The 22,373-nt window shown below is 35.4% G+C and overlaps 1 protein-coding gene and 1 long non-coding RNA gene across 13 annotated transcripts in view; both read left to right on the plus strand.

Moving 5' to 3' along the window:
* Positions 1–22,373, plus strand: part of LOC128211277 (uncharacterized) — an 84,758-nt gene that overhangs the window by 31,710 nt on the left and 30,675 nt on the right. For all 12 annotated transcript variants that reach the window (XM_052915893.1, XM_052915894.1, XM_052915886.1 and 9 more), the window contains 3 exons: positions 421–485; positions 11,293–11,370; positions 19,821–19,937. In XM_052915893.1, the coding sequence (XP_052771853.1) occupies positions 421–485; positions 11,293–11,370; positions 19,821–19,937 (260 nt within the window). The remainder of the gene's footprint in view (positions 1–420; positions 486–11,292; positions 11,371–19,820; positions 19,938–22,373) is intronic.
* LOC128211279 (uncharacterized) lies at positions 13,346–16,746 on the plus strand. Its single transcript, XR_008257254.1, has 3 exons — positions 13,346–15,109; positions 15,576–15,657; positions 16,322–16,746. It is a non-coding gene; the product is annotated as an uncharacterized LOC128211279 (long non-coding RNA).

Consider the following 22,373-nt stretch of genomic DNA (forward strand, 5'->3'; position numbering starts at 1 on the left):
ATAATTTAGATATAATACAATGCAATAAAGATAAAATAAGTGTTTTCAGAAACACTACCTGGAAAACATGAGATAGTTCCTTTAAAAAGTGTTCATCATGTTTAGAATATGTTAAGATTATCTTTGAAATTTAGTTTATCCATTTTTGTGCTTACAGAAAAAATAATCAAGTTCACATTACACGTTTGTCCGATAGAGATTACGTTCAAAATTGTGTTGAAATGGGTTTATAATAATGCTGAAGAACCTTCTAATTATTATTAATAATTAGAAACAACAAATATGTTTCGCTCTTTGCTCATTTTTATAAAAATCGAATATCTTGTATTTTTCGTCGCTCGTTCGCCCTAAATTGTTTGCGAACAGAAACATGGTTTAAGTGTGGCGTTATTACTAGTTATACCTATTTTCTTGTTCAAGGTTAACAGATACAAGCGATTCATCCACAACCGAAGAAACTCTCACTGTAGCTGTCACACTACCAAGTATGTTCCTACGTTATAACGATCATACATATAAAGTTTGCAAAAAATGATATCAAAATGCAAGACAGTCTTTATTCTAAGTCTGCATCGATGAGGGGATCATATTTCACCAGTCAAACTCCGGATTTTGATCTGTCAATCATAATATAAGCATAACCGAATATTTAAGGTTTCAGTTTAAATGTAGTCTGGAATTACAGACTCAGCTTTTTCGCTTGATATTCACGTGCTATTCACGTGTTATTCACGTGCTATTAACGTGTTATTCACGTGCTATTCACGTGTTATTCACGTGCTGTTCACGTGCTATTCACGTGCCATTCACACAAGTTTATCACTCGAGATGTCTCCATGTTCTTGTCCCAGGCGACCGTGGATTGTGACGGTGTTTCAAGCGCGGCTTTTAAATGCATCAACATTTATTAGCACAGAAATTTGAAAACACATTGAATTTGGATTGGTTTGTATTTTGGTTTTCCTGTCACAGTAACAGTAAAAGATAATTACAAAGCAAATGCAAAGTTGACCCCCCCCCCCCTCATCGAGTAAATATCGCTCTCAGACTAATCAAGGACGAGAGAGCGATAAGGGGGACGATAGGAAATAAACAAATCAAAAAACGTATCACATGCCTTTAAAAGTTTCAAAAGTGCTCAGCGTTCAAGTTTATGTCTTTAGTTCCATGTTTACAAGGAGGGTATGAGTTGGAAACTTTAGAAACGCTCATTGCCGAACAACAGTAGTTAGCCGAGATAAATAATATAACGATACAATACCTTATCAACGAAACATAATTATGCTGTATCTGTTTGTCAAGTAGATAAAAACCCGTTGGAAATATCTAAAAGCTGAGTACTGTCACGTAACGTCGTTACGTATCAACTTTAAAGTGTCACGTAACATAAAAGTTACGTATGAAACACTTTAAAGTAATAACAAAAATCAATAATAGAATTCAAAGTTTATTTGTATCAAAAAGTAAATACTTCATCATGGTGATCAAATGTAGATTCACTTAGATGCTGACAGTTCGTGATAGCCGCTGGCTATTAGACCAATTAGCGTGACAGTTCATGACTGTAGAATACATCTTTTTGTATATAACAAGAAATTAGATATGCATACCTGTCACAAACTAGACGAAATCAGCAGTATATATGAAAGCATGTTACTCATTTTAGTTAAAGGTTAGGTTTTGGGCATGGACTGGACATATAGACCGTATGATACTTAAGAAGGTACATAACAAAATAAAGACTTAGAACACTTGAACAGTTGTTGGTTGCTTACTGAACGAACTATCACGAAAGTTAAGTGAGCGTTGGCATAACGCGACACGTAAAAGTTTGGCGCCTGCTGACCGAAGATATTCAAGAACAGGGTTGACGTGGAACACAACGGCGAAGTACGAACGACCACCTGCAACGAAAAAGGGGTGAGTGACAATTTCGGTTTTATTGGATAACATAGAGAAATGGCAGAACCAGATATTAGTAGAATTTTTCAAAATTTAGGGGAACAATTACAAAATGTATCGGCTGTAGTAGGCACTCAGAGTATTTCACAAGTAGTACCATATTTTGACGGGGATACCAAACAATTCAAATATAGGATAAAAATATTGAAAAATACGGCGTTCTTACGGGTCTAGATAGCGAAAGATTAAAAATGGTAGCTTATCAGTCTAGCAAAAATGCAGTTAGTGATTTTATACAAAGATATCTAAAAAGTAACCCTGATGATAACTGGGATACACTAAAAGGGGAACTAAAATCAAGATTTTCGGAAGTACAAGATCCACAACATGCTTTCTGTCTATTAAGGGCAATAAAACAGACACCAGGGGAAAATGTTCAAATATATGCAGAACGACTTTTAACGATGGCGGAAGAAGCTTTCGTAGGTCATAACGGCGACCTAGTAGTTATTGAAAGGCAACTAATAGGGTTCTTTATTGATGGTTTGGCACATGATTTCCTAAAAATGAAAGTAATGCGAGAAAATCCAGATACTCTTCAAGCCGCGGTGCGTAGTGCAACAAATGAACAAAATCTTAGAACTAGATTTAATCTTCGAATAGGTAATGCGCCGAGTCAAAATAGCAGGCATGATATTAGCATCAATGATAGGCATGAACCTATGGAAATTGATCATTTAAGACCAAATAAATACTGCATATACTGTAGACGGCCCGGTCATAACATAAAAGATTGTAAATCAAGAAAACGCGAAATAAATGCCATAGGTAAAGAATTTCAAGTTCAAAATAACCAAATTAGTGATAGGCCAAATAACGATTGGAAATCAAAGATTGAATGTTGGAATTGTGGGAAAATGGGTCATTTTCAAAGGGAATGTCGAAATGGCAGGAGACCATATTACCCCTCACGTAGTCAAAAAAACTAGGTATCTCTTATCATAAAGAAGTCGGTGATAGGAGAAAACATATGTCAACATTCACTATAGCAATTTGTGGGAATCCAAATTCATGTCTGATAAAAATAGGAAACATTTCTTTTAGAAGTTTAGTAGACACAGGTGCTGAAGTTAGTTTAATTAGTCGAAAGGCCCTTAGGTTATTACAAAACAAACCTAAACTCTCAAATAAACGCGCTCATTTACAATCAGTTAACGGTAATTCGATACAAGTTGATGGCTCAGTACAATTAAAATTTAAAATCGGCCGAGTTCACAAAGTGCACGAATTCTATGTTGCCCAAATATAAATAGAAATATCATTTTAGGCAGGGATTTTTTATCAAAAAATGGGGTAAGACTCTATTTTGATTTAGAATGTATGCGCATCGATGATAGTTATGTACCTTTGGAAGAAGATTTACATATTGCATCAATTGTGAGACTTCAAAAATGTACTGTCTTGAAACTACAAACACGGTATTTATTAACTGGTAAGGTAAAATCAAATCCCAATATAGATACAAAAAAAATGTTATGAGCTCAAAAACATAAACAATTCATTTTTAGATTCTTAACCAGGCCTTGTAATTGTTAATTCCGTGGTTAAATTTCAAAGCAAACGTACATTCCCAATTGCAATTATAAATAACACTCATAACACAATTAAGTTAAGAAAAGGCAGTGCTATAGGCAAAATTGAAAAATTAGAGGCTCAAGAGATTGCTTCTGTTCAAAATACTTCGGTTAAAGGTAATCCAATGACTGATGATGAAATTTTGACAGACTTACGAGTACCCAAAGATCATGCTGAAACGATCTTACCAATTATAATGCAAAATCGAAAACTTTTCGCTAAAAATGACTCCGATCTTACTCAAACTGACACCGTTACTATGATAATCGAGACGGGAGATCGCCCCCCAATTAAATTACGACCATACCGCACACCTTTGAATAATAGGAAAATTAATTGACAATGCAATTGACGAAATGCTTGAGGCAAATGCAATTAGGAAGTCACATAGTCCTTGGAGTTTTCCTATTGTAATAGTAGATAAAAAAGATGGCACTAAACGATTTTGCGTAGATTTCAGACAATTAAACAAAATTACAAAACCCACATCTTATCCTTTACCTCTCATAGATGACATATTGGCTATTTTAGGTAAAAGTTCATGGTTTAGTTCGCTTGATCTTAAATCAGGATATTTCCAAATGAAACTTGCAGAACAAGATAAAGAAAAGACTGCTTTTACGACCGGATTCCGAGGTCTTTATGAGTTTAATACTTCTCCGTTCGGCCTCTGTGGAACTCCTGGACGGTTCCAAGAATTACTTAACCAAGTATTAGAAGGCTGTGAAAGTTTTGCCATTGCGTATTTAGACGATATCTTAAGATTTTCAAAAACAAAGGAAGAACATTTGGTACATCTCCAAAAAGTATTCAAACAACTTGAAAAACATAAACTCAAATTAAAACTGAAAAAATGTCAATTCATGCAAGAAGAAACACAGTACTTAGGTTTTGTTATTGATAAATTAGGAATCAGACCAGACCCTAAGAAAGTAGAAGCAATTAGACAAATTCCAACTCCTAAATGTGTAAGAGATGTTAGGTCAGTCTTGGGAGCTGCCGGCTCTTACCGCCGATTTTGTCCAAAGTATTCCGAAATGGTTGAGCCATTGATTAACTTAACTAGGAAAACAGTCAAATTCTTTTGGTCAACAGACTGTGAACGAAGTTTTCAACTACTTAAAGACAATCTGACGAAAATTCCCTATTTATCTTATCCTGACATAAACAAGCCTTACATTTTATATACAGACGCTTCAGATAAAAATATCGGAGCATGCCTCACACAAAAATGTGAAGAAAATGAGATTGGGGATTATGCTAATGAAAAACCAATTTATCTGCTTTCACATAAATTGTCCGATACACAAACTCGGTGGAGTACCGTGGAAAAGGAAGCATTTGCCATACATTACGCATTACAAAAATTAGACCATTATTTGCACAATGCTGAGTTTGTTATAAGGACCGATCATAAACCCTTAAAATATCTTTTAGAGTCTCCCATGCAAAACAAGAAAATTCAACTTTGGGCGTTAGGCATAGCTGGTTATAATTGTAAAATCGAATATATACCCGGAAAAACTAATATCATAGCAGATTTCTTGAGTCGCCCCCCATCGTCCGATACTATCCAAATTGACCCACCCACTGATTACGAACCGGATATAAGTGACAACACCTTTCAAATTTCCGAAAATTATGTTCCAGAGAATATTAAGCAAGTCAACGCCATTAATTCCCATTATTTAAATAAAAAACAGGTTGTTGATAAAGAATATGAAGAACAAGATTCTTTCGTAGAACCGGTAAAACAATTTGAAAGTATGTCAATGGCTAATGAACAAGATATTGATGCCAATATTTTACAATTAAAGATAAAACTGCGACATGGTCAGCCTAGCAAAACGGAACAGAATAAATATATTGAAATAGACCGCATTCTGTATTACTTGTCAAACGCCGATGAGGAGCCAAATTTAAGATTAGTAATTCCCAGCCATTTAACACCTTTAGTCATTACGCAATATCATGATAATAACGGGCACCCGGGTAGCCAAAGGTTATTTTCAACCATTAAACAAAAATACTTTTGGCCTGGACTGTTTAAAGAATTACACGCATATGTTGAAAAATGCGTTACCTGTCAAAGTCGGAATTTAACCAAAATAAAAGCTCCCATGCAAGACCGCCTGAACATGGCACCATACCCATTCTCAGTAGTGTCTGTGGATGTCCAGGGGCCTCTACCCCTAACCCTAAGTAGGAACTGTTACATAATTTGCTTCTTAGATATGTATTCAGGCTTCGTAGAGGCTTTTCCAGCACCTGACAAAAGTTCAGATACCTTAATACACTTACTGGTAGAAGAAATCTGTTGTAGGTACTCAACTCCCCTCCGTTTAATCTCCGACAATGGTAGCGAAGTAACTAGCGGTGCTTTCCAGGCCGTTCTGAAAGAATTAAACATAGATCATGTAAAAACTTCCACCTATCATCCTCAAGCCAACGGTCAAAATGAAAGATCTCATGCAACTATCAATAACATTTTATCAAAACTAGTAGAGGGTAATGTCCGACAATGGGATGTACATCTTAACATGACCTTGGCCGCAATGAGATTTTCAACATCGGAGAGTTCTAAACATTCACCCTATTTCCTTCTTTTTAATCGAGACCCGGTTCTTCCAATCGATAATCTACTTAAGCCCAGAATGAAATACCATGGCGAACAGTACTATCAAATTATGCTTAATGCACAACATAAAGCATTTGTAGAAGTCCGCAGACAGCTTAAAAAATCTAAACGAAAACGAGTAGAGTATGCAAATAGGAATGCCAAAGACATACGCTTCAATTTAAATGACCCTGTCTATTATAAGAACTTTCAAAGACATAATAAGTTGGATGCTAAATGGAAACCGTATTATCGGATAATCGAACAGAAATCACCACTATCTAATAAAAAACCAACTTGATAACTCTATTGTTAAAGTGCACGCTGAACAAATACGACATGCAATAATTGACGAATGGCCAATGCCCAAAACAACTAATAAACGACCTATACGAAGAGCAAACTATGTTGTCCCACCAAGTGATTTATCAAGTTCTGATTCAAATGATTCTGAGCCCATTGATTCAGAACCCCATCAAGTTAATTTACCTCCTATAACAAAAAGAGTTGAGCAAGAACTTGGCACCGAGTCTGATAGCGAAAATGAAATACCCCTCGCAGAACTCCAAAAGATTCTGCGAAATAAAGCTAAAGTCACAGAGATGCCAACAGAGGTGACGAATGATACTCTAAGCAGTTCTGATTCTGAATCTCTTATGAGCGGCATCAATCTAAATAACCCACCCGCAGATACAAATCATATTGATTCTGATAATTTGATAACCCCTGAGTCTAGCGACAATGAAGCAATGAATATTGAGGCTGTTTCAGCTCCCCCACTTAATGTAAAAAACATAAGAAGGATTCGAGGCATAAAAAGAACGCGATAAAAACAATGTTAAAATGTTTGTCCGTTATGCTGTAATCACAATTCCTTTCTTATAAAAACGATGTGCTAAACATCAGACACCTACGACTTGCGACTAAGAGTTGCTTTAAGAATGTTGACATATGTAGAAGACTTCACACTATATAAGTGCATTGTGTGAAAATACAGTAATCGTGTGAAAATACTGTAATTGTGCGAAAATACTGTAATTGTGTGAAAATACTGTAATTGTTTGTAAATACTGTAAATACCTACACATCGATTATTAATGATTGATTGTTATCAATTATATTAATCATCTATTTTCAAAAACAAGGATGAATTACCTTAATTACCTTGTACTCTGGTACGCGATTGGCAGGAGTGACACTTTAGAGATATACGATAGTGTCATGTTTCAAAAACTTAAAGATATTTCAATTACTAAGTCACGCTGGCAATTAGCACTGGTATTTGACACTAAGGTGTTTGCAAACTTTCTTGATCAAGTTGATGTGAGATTAATAAATTCTACGCGAATGATTACTAATAAAGAACGAACTCAATTCTCCATCCTAACTGAATTTGAATTACAATCTTGTGTACAAAGCATTAGTCCATTCTGCGAAGTTCGCTCGGCGCTTTATCAAATGAGTTTATCCCAGCTCTCTATTACAGCCTTATTTATGAAACAAGACAATGAAGTCAAAAGTCAATGCTCTACCATAACAAGACCAAATAAACGCCTACCAGCCGCGGAATATCTATATGATGGTATTTGGATGATCGCTTCCAAAACGGACTTAACATTTGTAATCATATGCCAAAACTCCATTCAAACTCATAGCAAAAAGACAGTAGAAGCTCCTTTAAGTTTGCTATCGTTGCAAATGAACTGCAAAGCGTATAATGAACATTTTACACTGGGGTCATGGTTTACAAATAGCTCAAGACTGCTATTAAATAATTATGAACATTATCAAGTACTTCCCAATTTCACATCACTTCAAATCTGGGAACCTCTCCATAAGATTCTTACTAACGTCTCAAAAATTGAAATGCCTGATGAATTGAAACAGATACACGAACTTCCCTTAACAGCTTTAATGAATAAATTAATTTACTTACCAAATTCTGTCCTTGACGTATCCTCTGGGTGGCCACTATGGAAAATAATTACAATCATAGCAGCTGGTGTTCTGCTTGTCAGTGTGACCGTTCTCATTCTTTGTAAATATTATTCTGCCTTCCTCAAATGTATGCCTAACCGATCGCGTCCCAAACCCCACCCACAATACAGTCAGGTGGTCTACAAGGCCAGTGAGGAATCTACTCTCGCCCAATCAGAGGCGGGGCCTGAAAAACCGGGTATCTGCAACCAATCAACGTCGGCTGCGAACCCAATGTCCGAAGCCATCCAACGACTTTATCCTTGCTTGGATCGGATGGATTTAAACCCTGAGGGCCACAATTAAAATTGTTGACAGCCACCGGGACTTCTGATATGTCACTAAAAAATTCGTCAGCCGACGATACCACAATAGTGATGGACATCATTAATGAACTTGTACATAAGAATCGTTTAACTATTTATGGACTTACTCACTGAAGTACATGAGAAAATTCACCGTATAGCGGCCCAACGCCAGGTCCATGTCTGCGTCTGCTGTTGTGAGGCCACAGTTTCTCGCAGGGCGGTGAGAGCCCTCACCAGGAAAACGGCCGTGTTCCAAAGCGTTTGGACACGTGCCACAGCGCATCTCGAGCTACCGCCTCAAGGACCAGCAGCTTCGCCCATCCTTCCGGTATTGCCACTTACATGGACGTGCACCAGCTGCTCGAGTGACCGCCCACGGTCACCACCCACGAACATTACCATAGACGTCAACAGTGTCGACTAGGGACAATTTCAGTGACTTTTCGAAAGTGTTGACTTCATTTATTATTATTATTTCGGTTTAGTGTATTGTGTTTGTTGCTATTGATTATTTTTCATATTTGGTTTCGGGTATAATTTCTTTGCATGTATTATTGTTTCTTCATAGTTCATATAAAAACCAAAACAAAAACCGTACCTTCATATTCACTAAAAAACAATTTTTGTTTATTTTTGTTCAGAGCATCTACTTTATTATTAATCAAGTATAGTTGACGGATTTTTATCAAGTTAAATATACCAAAGAGTATTTCTCTCTCTCATCAAATGTCTCCATTAACACCATTCCTGTTGACACCTGATCATTAGCAAGTGTCATCATTCTCGCGAGCAATTCACTTTGACACCAATTAACCCTGCGGGTTTAAGTAATGATAGTGTCTCCGATCTTTACCGAAATAATTATCACCTATTTATGACACTTCCTAAAAATAAGATTAGGGCGGAAACGCGTTGCGCGTTGAACTTCAACGCTTGTTAGATTTAAATTGGCGCTTGTTAAATTGATAAAAAAATATTGGAAAAAATTATGGGGATAAAAGGTATAACGCAAGGGTTATTGGTGGCAAAACAAAACATTATTTTTTTCTCTGGTTTCAGATATCGAAATGAAATTAAATTAAAATATATTAAGTAAGATGAAATAATTCCCATGATGAAATATTTCTTTGAAGAAAAATCGGACGAATGTCACGTAACGTCGTTACGTATCAACTTTAAAGTGTCCCGTAACATAAAAGTTACGTATGAAACACTTTAAAGCAATAACAAAAATCAATAATAGAATTCAAAGTTTATTTGTATCAAAAAGTAAATACTTCATCATGGTGATCAAATGTAGATTCACTTAGATGCTGACAGTTCGTGATAGCCGCTGGCTATTAGACCAATTAGCGTGACAGTTCATGACTGTAGAATACATCTTTTTGTATATAACAAGAAATTAGATATGCATACCTGTCACAAACTAGACGAAATCAGCAGTATATATGAAAGCATGTTACTCATTTTAGTTGAAGGTTAGGTTTTGGGCATGGACTGGACATATAGACCGTATGATACTTAAGAAGGTACATAACAAAATAAAGACTTGGAACACTTGAACAGTTGTTGGTTGCTTACTGAACGAACTATCACGAAAGAGTTAAGTGAGCGTTGGCATTACGCGACAGTACATTATTTCCTAAAGATATGATTTCAAATGTTTTTTTAATTTGCTGATTGATGTCAAGATTAAAAAAATGCACCGAATCATTATTGCGTTTGTTTTATGACATAATTTGCAACATGGAAATTCCGGGATATCTCGTGTGTTTTGGTGCGGTTTCGTTGGTTTTAACTAAAAGCGATGCGTTTCAACACTGACTTGATCATTTGAGACATAGAATAAAATTATTATTTCGACAGGTCGCATTTTTCCTGTATCAAGCCTTGTTTGGTTTATAAACGCGATCTCGGCGGATACATCTTTGACGTCAGAAAACGTAACTCATAATATTCCCTTGTTATGAAACAATATTCGAATGTTCCACAAATGTTGACGATTTTCAGCACAGTACGTGAACAAAAACCTTTAAACTTTTAGCCGGTTTATTGTGTCTGGAATTTGAAAAACAGTCATTTTGTTTGAAGTTAATGCACCAGTCAATTGTAACCACGGCCCCTCCAGGTCCGGGGAATAGCGGGGACTTTGACTTTCGGTCCAGCCCACCCCGGGTAAAATCACCGACCTGCGGGGACAAACTGATGGTCAAATCCCTGCGAAATGCCCCCCGCACCCCAGGGAGCCTAAGTAAGGCTAATTCCCCGCTATATTTTGCACAAAGACAAAACCACCGCATTCAGGTAAAAACACGGCCCATTTCCCCGGCTATCCCCGGTATACCCCTGGACCTGGGGGAGGGGGGCGTGGTAACAATTGACTGGTGCATAATGTACATTTTGTATTGTCAATGAATGTTTAAGTACTGTAATTAGACGCGGGTCGCGTAGGCTTACTGTTCATAAATAGTTTAAATGTATTGCAGCGGGTTTTAACAACTGTAATGTATTTATTTCATTGATAAGGTATGGTGTCGTTTTACCTCTTATGTCAGTCAATTATTGTTATTGAACAATCGTTTTTAAAGGCTCCAAATCAAACCTATTTTACAACATGCATCTGCGATATTCAAAAATTATGATATTTCATATTCCATATCGTCCCCTGTACCATCCTCTCGACTTACATTACTAGAGCATGTATATTAAAGTTTAAACACTTTCTGCAGTTAAACGATGTGACATTAATGTTTTACCATTTTTTTCTCATAAATGTATAATACAAGTACTTAAGATACACTTGTTTGGCCCATCACCCCATGTAAAGATGTTCTCTTGTGTTTCATTGTTTAGCTCTGGGCAAGAGTTGTACCGACAATACAGGCTGTACGGAAGCGTCCGGAGAAGTGTGTGAAACAGTATGCAAGCTAGGTGAGATACAATTACAGTAGAATGTTTAGAATGTTTAAATAGAAATGTTAAACTGATGAATTGTCCGAACAAATTAATCCGATCCTCAACTTAACGCAGGCATACATGTCATTGCGAATACGGTGAGTACTAGTACATTGTATATCAGTTTCCCTGAACGACTCGTGCACGGCATTCTTTTTATTTTCTATTACAAGTTCCGCAATGATCACCGTAGTTCGATAAGTTCACATTCAAGTTAAATGCCGTAATAATCTATATTTAATTCTATCTTTGTGGTGACCGTGTAGGACTGAGATCTCGGCAACATCGATTCAATCTCCTTAAATCGCAAGCGCAACACCTGCAATCGAAACAGGATCCGTTTTCAGTAAATTTATCTTAAGAATACAACGTCTGGAATTTGAGTTTTAGTTCGAGACTAAGGCTCAGAAAACTCTTGATAAAAATGATTCACAACAGATGTTTGTATGATTGTAGACCAGGTTATTTGTAACATGTGAAACAATATTTAGCATTTTTTCTCCTATCTCCTATAATAGTATTTTTACAACAAAATTAAGACTAAGCTTTTCTGAGCCTGAGTCTTCAACTCAAGACGTTTGTGAAATATACGGGCCAAAGATACGCTCTTAAAACAGATTTAATCTAACCTCACTGTTATTGTTTAGGTATAAATTGTGTTTTTACATTCTCATGAGTTGTTGTACTTCAAAAGGAAGTAACTTTTATGACCATTTTTTTTTAGATAAAATCAAGATCGAGAAAGATAATAATAAAGCATGATGAAATAAAATCCTATATAGTTAAGATACACAGCGCTGGATTAACAGATAAGCGAGATTGATTGTTCACCGGCTCTGCTGGTGTAGAAGACACGGTTTGCATTGATATACCAATAGGTTAACTATTGGTACTTTTTTCGGATCATTTATTTTCTATGAACTTTTTATTCATTTTATACTGTCTTCTTAGATCTGCTTAATCTCTGATCGTAAAGATCCCATCCTCCCGGTTATCTTTAAACACTGATCGTATAGATATCAACCAAAAAGATAATAATTTCTTTCTGAAATGGTTGATAACAAAATACCTACTTATTGAATATAGGCAATTGTTTGCACGCACTGTTATTGCTTAAAACATTGACAGGCTCTATTTGAAAATAGTTAATTATATAGGGGACGTACCAAGTCCCGCCAATTGATACACATCTTTAAAAGAATACAGAAAACAGTCGAATAAATAGCTACCCTAAATTACACAAAGTTCTACGATTGTTTGTTTCAGTTTATATATAATGTAAATACTTTTGGTATATCATATATGATCAATGAAAATATTCAGGCAATAAATGACCTATGACATTCACAGTATTGGTTTGTCTCTGTAGCAGGGATTTTTAATCTGAAAAAAAGTACAAAGTAATAGTTTGATGACATAAATTAAAATCTAAATGATAACGAATAGCATTAGTGAGCGTGGCAAACGATCCCTTCTTAATAATTAAGATTTTAATTCAGGTCATATTACTAACTTATTACACAATTCCATTGGCTGACACATTGTCAACGCTAAATATGACACAGGGAGTGTGTGTGTCGGATTAGTGGCAGTAGGAGGACGTTTAAACGCCCGCTACAGTTGAAACTCTGAAGGATTAAGCCTAATACTGCAATTGCATTTGCTACGAATGTAGGTTGTATTCTGAAAATAGATTTACTGATAAGCTCCTCCTATAGGAACTGATACGGGTCGGACAAACATTTTCCGACCTGACCGCTATCCACTACTAGTTTGCATTAGATATATTTTTCTTTTTTTGACAAAGGCATCATTATTATTATTTTGATCGTCTATGCCATAAAGGTGATTGCTGTTGCTGTTTGAAAGATTGACACAATGTATGCCATCAAAGGTTAAATGAAAAAATATACTTTGGTATTTGTTTTCTTTTAAGCAAAGGCATATCCAAAAAAAGTGAATGTGATCTGTGATCGAAGTTCTTGTGGCAAACCTGACATTTAGTATGCATATCTTTAGAGAATTAGGACATACAATAAAAAAAACTACTTGAATCAACGGATGTTCATTAAAGGCGACATGTATTCAAGTAAATATATGTACATTCATGCTTCTAATATATGTAGGTTCAACTCTGAATATTATCCATTTTAATTGCATTGTAACTGTTAATAAGTTTTTTATGATTCCGTGTCCCGGCGAACACATAGTGAAATGTGTCCTTCTAATCGAATAGTGAAATATGTCCTTCTAATCGAATCAGTTTTGGTTTTGTATTTTTTTAAAAGTCCATTATTTCTTTACAATAAGTATGGAAATACAGCACATTGAGACCTTGTGGGTTGATGTAGACTTTTTGAAGCCACCAACCTGTAAAACTACACCTACTTATAATGTTTAAAAATCAGCACATCTCTGGACTTAAAAAGTACTATTAAGATATAAAGATTTTTTTATCTTTTGTAGTTATTTTTTAAGCGGTTAAAGTTCAAGTAAATAGCGTGTGTTATCTAACATCCGTTAACTGCATCTCTACTTAGTCTAGGGGAGTTGCCCATCAACCTTATAATTTAACCAGTCAATAGATCACCACTGAGCAGGGCATCCGGCTGAGCTATTCACTTTTATAAGAATGCAACTGAACACATTTCTGCATTCACACTGCTTTTTAAAATTAAGTAATTATAACTCATATATATTAACATGTGTCAATATACATACCGATATTGTTTTTGTTTTTTTGTTTTATTTGAGTACATTATTTTCAATTTGCATACATTAACCTAGAAATATATACAATGAAAAATTAACAACTTGTTAACAATCGTTTACTTTGGATTCAAAACAACAATGTCACATTAAATATAATTTATTGATGCATGATAAGATAAGATGAATCATTTTGGGTTGAGGATTTTAACATTAACTTTCCTAGGAGTTACCATTGTTTGTACGACCTCTCAAGATAATGTATTGTACGATGTACACACACATCAATGACGTAGTTGAAAATCCCCCCTATTCCAATATATTTGTTTAAAGATGTTAACAACAAAACATCTCCAACAGCCATTTATGTAATATTATAGGCGACATGACCAACATTTCTGAAAGACACGCCCGACTTTGTACTTAATTTGTTTAAAGGAGAAATAATACAGCAATCGTACAGTCCCCTGTATTTATCATGTACATTTTCAACTTTTAATAGAGCAACAAATTTTGACCCATAAGTAGAACATAAATAGTTTGCTTAACGCTTTTTTGCCCATCCTGAATGTTAATTTAAGCAAGATTTAATACCAATTTAAAGTTTAAAATACTGATTATTAATAGTTATCATATTATATCTGTCGTGTCACACATTCAAACCTATTGTGCTATGGTTATAAATATGTGTATAATATAATTAATCTTTAGATCATGTAATGAGGAATACATTTGTGTTCAAATTACTGAATTAATATTTTGAATATTGAAATTTGAATCATAAAAAAGATTGTTGGACTAAAATGGCCCTTTTTAGAACATAACAGGCTTCATTGTTCGATAACGATTTCACGAATTCTCGCGAAAACCAAGTTGCGAAAAAAAGTATTTTGGCCAGTACAGGGGAGTATCACGTGATCACTATAGTACATTGGCCGTACAAGATGGCGAATAATTCGACCGCATCAACACATAAATTCGGCGTTTACGGATAGTAAATATTTAGGTAAGATCTTTAGAATAGGCGCAGAGTACCCGCATTGTAACACAGTTTACTCGCGTGTGTTTTGTTTTTCGAAGGTTTGCTTAGTTTAAGCCTGAAACTCGATACAGATTTTATTTCTGTGAGTACATTGTCCGTATCAGTCTGATTTCCGTGTGTTTTAGCGCAAAAATCAGGAATATGAAACAAAAGTCTACAAAATATTGATTAAATTTCAAATATTTACTTCGTTGTAAGTTTCAAGTGATAGTTCCGTGTTAAACAAAAGTTCTGGACAATTTTCAAAGCGAGTACATTGTCCGTACAAAATATTTACGAGTACATTGTCCGTACGATTTTTTAATTAACCTATAAGTGACATTTACATTACTTTTTCTTCATTATGAAATATTTATGAGTGCATTGTTCGAACGATTTCATGCTTAAAGCATTTATCATTAATAATTTTATACTGTTCCCTTCTTTGTAGATTATGCTGCACTACAAGTCTGTCCGGCCTACTTAAAACGCTTTTCAGACGAGTTCTGAAGTGAGTCGGATTAATATTTCGTGTAAGTTAGCACTTTTTTATCTGTTTATTATTAAATTTCTTCGATGTGTAATTTAATAGAAATATTCCCTATTACAATAAACCCCTTTACCTCTTTAAACAACTTTCGATGTGCAAAGTGAACGGAGAACACTTATTGTATGATATTAAATGTACTATGCATTTTAATTATAGTATAATATACATACAGTAAGAAAACAGTACAAAACAAACCCTAAATTCGATTTTTTTCTCTAGAAATTTAGAATTTTAAGTTAATAAATATATTATATGTCAAGTTATTGAAACGATGCTTAATTAAGAATAATTCCACCGTCTATGATTGGCATACTCATTTGTGTTGCTAATTTAATGTATGGCACGTGTAAATCCATGCCATCTATTAAAATGATTTGTATTAGTTCGTCTGTTTGTGGGTTGAGAGTCTGGCTGTTCAGTGACTGCGACTCCTTAAGAACCGGTTATATATTCAGACAAATTTGGTACACATATTGCACGATAAAGTATACGAAAGAAATATTTATATGTCCAACAACAACATTTTTACTTCTACATTGTCTTATTTACGTTCAGTTTTCGACTTTGAAACAACATACGAGGGTTATCGTTCGCTCTTGTTTAGTAAAGCGATGCATAGGCGTACAATGCTTTGCATTTTATTTCAGAATGCGACGGAAGAAGTCCACACTTTCGCTCCATAGACCCAAACAAAAACGAACTGGAAAGCAAAATTGTTTTCTCCAGCAAAATGCCATACACAAGTAATTCTCGAAGGATTGCCACCATTTCTATCTCCTATGAAATGACCATTCCGTTCCCCTCTCTGCAAGGATTCGCCACTAAAATACAATTGAAATTGCCTGAACTGTTATAGTGAGAATTAGAATCAATGTATCATATGTTAGTTTGACAATTTCATTGAAGTTATCGTTGTCGCTGTGTTGTCACGTGTATGTAAGACATTCGAACCGTCAAATAGTTTACGTGTGATGTCTTCTTTTTTCACCACAAGCATAATAGTGCATTGCTTTTTGATATATTCAGTTTGTGTTAACCGACGAATAGGTGAATAAAAAGAAACTAATATGTATTTATTTTGATTTTATTCATCACAAGCTAATTATCACTATTTTTTTAAATTTATAGTTGCACATTAACAGTTCATGGCACCAAACATTTCTAGTGGTGTTGTAAAGTGAGATCAAATAACAATGTGAACAAAAAACTATATGCATAATTATGATCCTGTAAAATTATATGGCAAATATATGGCATTGCATGGTACCACATGAATAAACGTTAAATTTACTACATCTAGATTAATATGCTCTTAAAAGTGCAAACCAATGTCTCTGCATTTTTGATTTGCTGAAGAAGTGCTTTCCACAGCAATGGTATGACGCCTCTCCATCATGGACGTGCTCGTGTTCGTTTAGCCCCGATATGCTTTGAAATACCTTCCCACAATTCCGGCACATCAATTCTTTTTTAGACTCCTGAAATTTATTTCAATTGGTTTATTACACATTTGCATGTTTATGATAGATGGTGGGAATGAATTTAAAAACACACCAAAAATACGTTGGATTAACAAAAATGATCAGGCTTAGGCGAACCCCTCTTGTCACCTTTCGCATATTGTGTCGATATGGCATGTGTCGTATTCTTGCATACCTGACGTGTGTTTCCGGTTAAGTGACCAGTGTTGGAAAAACCCATCTTACATATCTCATGTAAAATGAGTCACGCGCAACAACGCGCAACTTCTTTTTCCATTTGTTGTATGGTTTATGAAAGATATATTAAGCCATTCCAATAAAGCACAATCAAATTATTATATATGTTTGCAAGACTTCTAATTAAAATTGACATAAATAATCGTTAAAAAAGGCTATATTAAGTTATTTAGAAGCACTGCGCTCTATGGCGTCAGTAAACAATGTCGCACGCGCTTTTGGTGTAATAGTACAAAAGTTCTTTTTCAACGTCATTTTCTCCACAAATTGATAAATTTACAAATGCAAGAAAAAGATAAAATCATGTTTTTCGGTCCAGATTAAAAAATCGGAAACGCATGATAGATACTAGTGATGTTCCGATGATCGATTATAATCGAAAATCGATTGGTTGGGCCTGAAATCGGCGACAATCGGTAGTATTTAGTTATAATCGATTATCGAAAAAAATAAAATAAAAAATAAAAAAAATTGTTAGTGTTCAGATGTTATCTTTCACAATATGGCTGATGAAAGCCACAATGAGCAAGGAAATGAACTTTTTGTTATACAACAACACTTAATAACTTCCATCATAGACATAAGGTATATGCATATAATGATTAAGAGTTTAATACTGTACCTGAATAAAACTACAACTCAGGTACTATCTAGTATTTTAAAAACCGATTGTACTATCGATAATCGGTTACTTGAGTGAAACCGATCATCGATAGTAAAATTGCAACCGATTCCCAACACTAATAGATACTTATAATATAAATATCTATCAGGCGTTTCCAGTATAGAAAAATCCGACCCGACCGGAAAAACACGATTGATATTTTTTTCTTGCGACGTTGTTAAATAACGTCATAGAGCGCAATAATATTGAATAACTAAAAATAGCGTTTTTAACGATTATTTATGTTCAATTTTTATTAAAAGTCCTGCAAACATATATATTTGATTGCACTTTATTGAAATGGCAAAATATATATATTACATAAACCATACAATAAATGAATAAGAAGTGGCGCGTTGTTGCGCGTGACTCATCTTACATGGGGTATGTAATGGGGTCTTTCTAATATAAACTTATCTTAAAAAAATAATTCCGACAATGAAAGCCTTTTTAATTTTCAAACAGGCATATGTATACGATGACATGTATATGTATATTTGAAACAATCTGATCACCATTGTGGTGAATCAAACTTATTTGTTTTAAAGAAATCATTTCATAATGAAGAAAAAGTAATGTAAATGTCACTTATAGGTTAATTAAAAAATCGTACGGACAATGTACTGGTAAATATTTTGTACGGACAATGTACTCGCTTTGAAAATTGTCCAGAACTTTTGTTTAACACGGAACTATCACTTGAAACTTACAACGAAGTAAATATTTGCAAATTTAATCAATATTTTGTAGACTTTTGTTTCATATTCCTGATTTTTGCGCTAAAATACACGGAAATCAGACTGATACGGACAATGTACTCACAGAAATAAAATCTGTATCGAGTTTCAGGCTTAAACTAAGCAAACCTTCGAAAAACAAAACACACGCGAGTAAACTGTGTTACAATGCGGGTACTCTGCGCCTATTCTAAAGATCTTACCTTAATATTTACCATCCGTAAACGCCGCATTTATGTGTTGATGCGGTCGAATTATTCGCCATCTTGTACGGCCAATGTACTATAGTGATCACGTGATACTCCCCTGTGCGGGGTTTGTAAGGTCGATTATTCGAGAGCCATTCGTAATGCGTAAATATTCGCACTGCGTTTTTTTTAAAAAGTTTAACGATCCGAGATTTACACTTGGTTATGTTCATCAGAGTAAAAATAACAACTTGCCATTATGTTTGTATATAGGATCTCTGTAAGCACAAGTTATGCATTATTATATTTCTGTTTAGGTATGCATGGCATAATAGAAATTACAGTAAATGCCCTACCGGACACAGTTCACTATTCATATTTTTTAAATACATAATAATTAAGCTCGGCAATCGATCCTATAGAATATGGGATTGAATTATGTTTAAAATTAGACTAATTCATATAAGGTGTGCGCGGTTGATATTATAAATACAAATATAATTGCTTAAATACAAGCAATCTACCATTGCAGCTATTGAGTCAGCTGTTGACAGGTCAAAGAGTATGATATATAAATTACCATGTTGACAGTCGAAACGATCCGTAGATAGATCAAGAAGATAATTATGTTGTTTCAGTTTGCAGAGGTTGATGTTGATTTTGTATATAATTTTTGATTCCGAAATATATTGCTCTTACAAAGTTTCTAATATGATATATAGTCATTTGATACACTATAATTGCTAATAATATTAATGCTAAAAAGTTATGTCATTAACATAAGCATCATTGAAAGCATGCGTTAAGATTACATTTGTTTATACCTGTAATATTTCAAGGTCATGGTGCCGATTGTGCTTCAAACACGGGGTCGTGTGTGTCACATGCCATCTGTTCCGGCACCACGTGCTCATGTGACAGCGGTTACCTAGACGACGGCTCTAAACTATGCAAGGGTACCCTTCCACTTTCTGCTATATGATGTTGAAGTGTTTTTTGTATTAGGTTTTGATCAACAATCCTGGAGGTTTTCTCTTCAATTATGAAGAAAGGTCATAAAACTATGCTACTGTTTATATGGTATTTTAAGAAACATATGTCCGCTAATATATTAAAAAATGTATATAGTACAAAAAGGATAATTTTTATTTGCATAATCCAATAAAAACTATCGGCAAAAAACGGTTGCCATAACAAACCATGACTTATTGCTCGAAACTCTCGGAAAAAGAACAGTTGCCATTACAAACAATGCATTAACGCATGAAACTCTCGGGAAAAGAACAGTTGCCATAACAAAGCATGTATTAATGCTCGAAACTCTCCGGAAAAGAACAGTTGCCATAACAAACCATGTATTAATGAACGAATCTCTCGGGAAAAGAACAGTTGCCATAACAAACCATGCATTAACGCACGAAACTCTCGGGAAAAGAGCAGTTGCCATAACAAACCATGCATTAACGCACGAAACTCTCGGGAAAAGAACAGTTACCATAACAAACCATGCATTAACGCACGAAGCTCTCGGGAAAAGAACAGTTGCCATAACAAACCATGCATTAACGCACGAAACTCTCGGGAAAAGACCAGTTGCCATAACAAACCATGCATTAATGCACGAAACTCTCGGGAAAAGACCAGTTGCCATAACAAACCATGCATTAATGCACGAAACTCTCGGGAAATGAACAGTTGCCATAACAAACCATGCATTAATGCACAAAACTCTCGGGAAAGACCAGTTGCCATAACAAACCATGCATTAATGCACGAAAATCTCGGAAAAAGACCAGTTGCCATAACAAACCATGCATTAATGCACGAAACTCTCGGGAAAAGACCAGTTGCCATAACAAACCATGTATTAATGCACGAAACTCTCGGGAAAAGACCAGTTGCCATAACAAACCATGTATTAATGCACGAAACTCTCGGGAAAAGACCAGTTGCCATAACAAACCATGTATTAATGCACGAAACTCTCGGGAAAAGAACAGTTGCCATAACAAACCATGTATTACTGCACGAAACTCTCGGAAAAGACCAGTTGCCATAACAAACCATGTATTAATGCACGAAACTCTCGGGAAAAGACCAGTTGCCATAACAAACCATGCATTAATGCACGAAACTCTCGGGAAAAGACCAGTTGCCATAACAAACCATGCATTAATGCACGAAACTCTCGGGAAAAGAACAGTTGCCATAACAAACCATGCATTAATGCACGAAACTCTCGGGAAAAGACCAGTTGCCATAACAAACCATGCATTAATGCACGAAACTCTCGGGAAAAGAACAGTTGCCATAACAAACCATGCATTAATGCACGAAACTCTCGGGAAAAGACCAGTTGCCATAACAAACCATGCATTAATGCACGAAACTCTCGGGAAAAGAACAGTTGCCATAACAAACCATGCATTAACGCACGAAACTCTCGGAAAAAGAACAGTTGCCATAACAAACCATGCATTAACGCACGAAACTCTCGGAAAAAGAACATTTGCCATAACAAACCATGCATTAACGCACGAAACTCTCGGAAAAAGAACATTTGCCATAACAAACCATGCATTAATGCACGAAACTCTCGGAAAAAGAACAGTTGCCATAACAAACCATGCATTAATGCACGAAACTCTCGGGGAAAGAACAGTTGCCATAACAAACCATGCATTAATGCACGAAACTCTCGGGGAAAGAACAGTTGCCATAACAAACCATGCATTAATGCACGAAACTCTCGGGAAAAGAACAGTTGCCATAACAAACCATGCATTAATGCACGAAACTCTCGGGAAAAGAACAGCTGCCATAACAAACCATGCATTAATGCACGAAACTCTCGGGAATGAACAGTTGCCATAACAAACCATGCATTAATGCACGAAACTCTCAGGAAAAGAACAGTTGCCATAACAAACCATGCATTAATGCACGAATCTCTCGGGAAAAGACAGTTGCCATAACAAACCATGCATTAATCCACGAAACTCTCGGGAAATGAACAGTTGCCATAACAAACCATGCATTAATGCACGAAACTCTCGGGAAATGAACAGTTGCCATAACAAACCATGCATTAATGCACGAATCTCTCGGAAATGAACAGTTGCCATAACAAACCATGCATTAATGCACGAATCTCTCGGGAATGAACAATTGCCATAACAAACCATGCATTAATGCACGAAACCCTCGGGAAAAGAACAGTTGCCATAACAAACCATGCATTAATGCACGAATCTCTCGGGAAAAAAACAGTTGCCATAACAAACCATGCATTAATGCACGAAACTCTCGGGTAAAGAACAGTTGCCATAACAAACCATGCATTAATGCACGAAACCCTCGGGAAAAGAACAGTTGCCATAACAAACCATGCA

Source organism: Mya arenaria, chromosome 12 (genome assembly GCF_026914265.1).
Source record: "Mya arenaria isolate MELC-2E11 chromosome 12, ASM2691426v1".
NCBI classification, from domain to species: Eukaryota; Metazoa; Mollusca; class Bivalvia; order Myida; family Myidae; genus Mya; species Mya arenaria.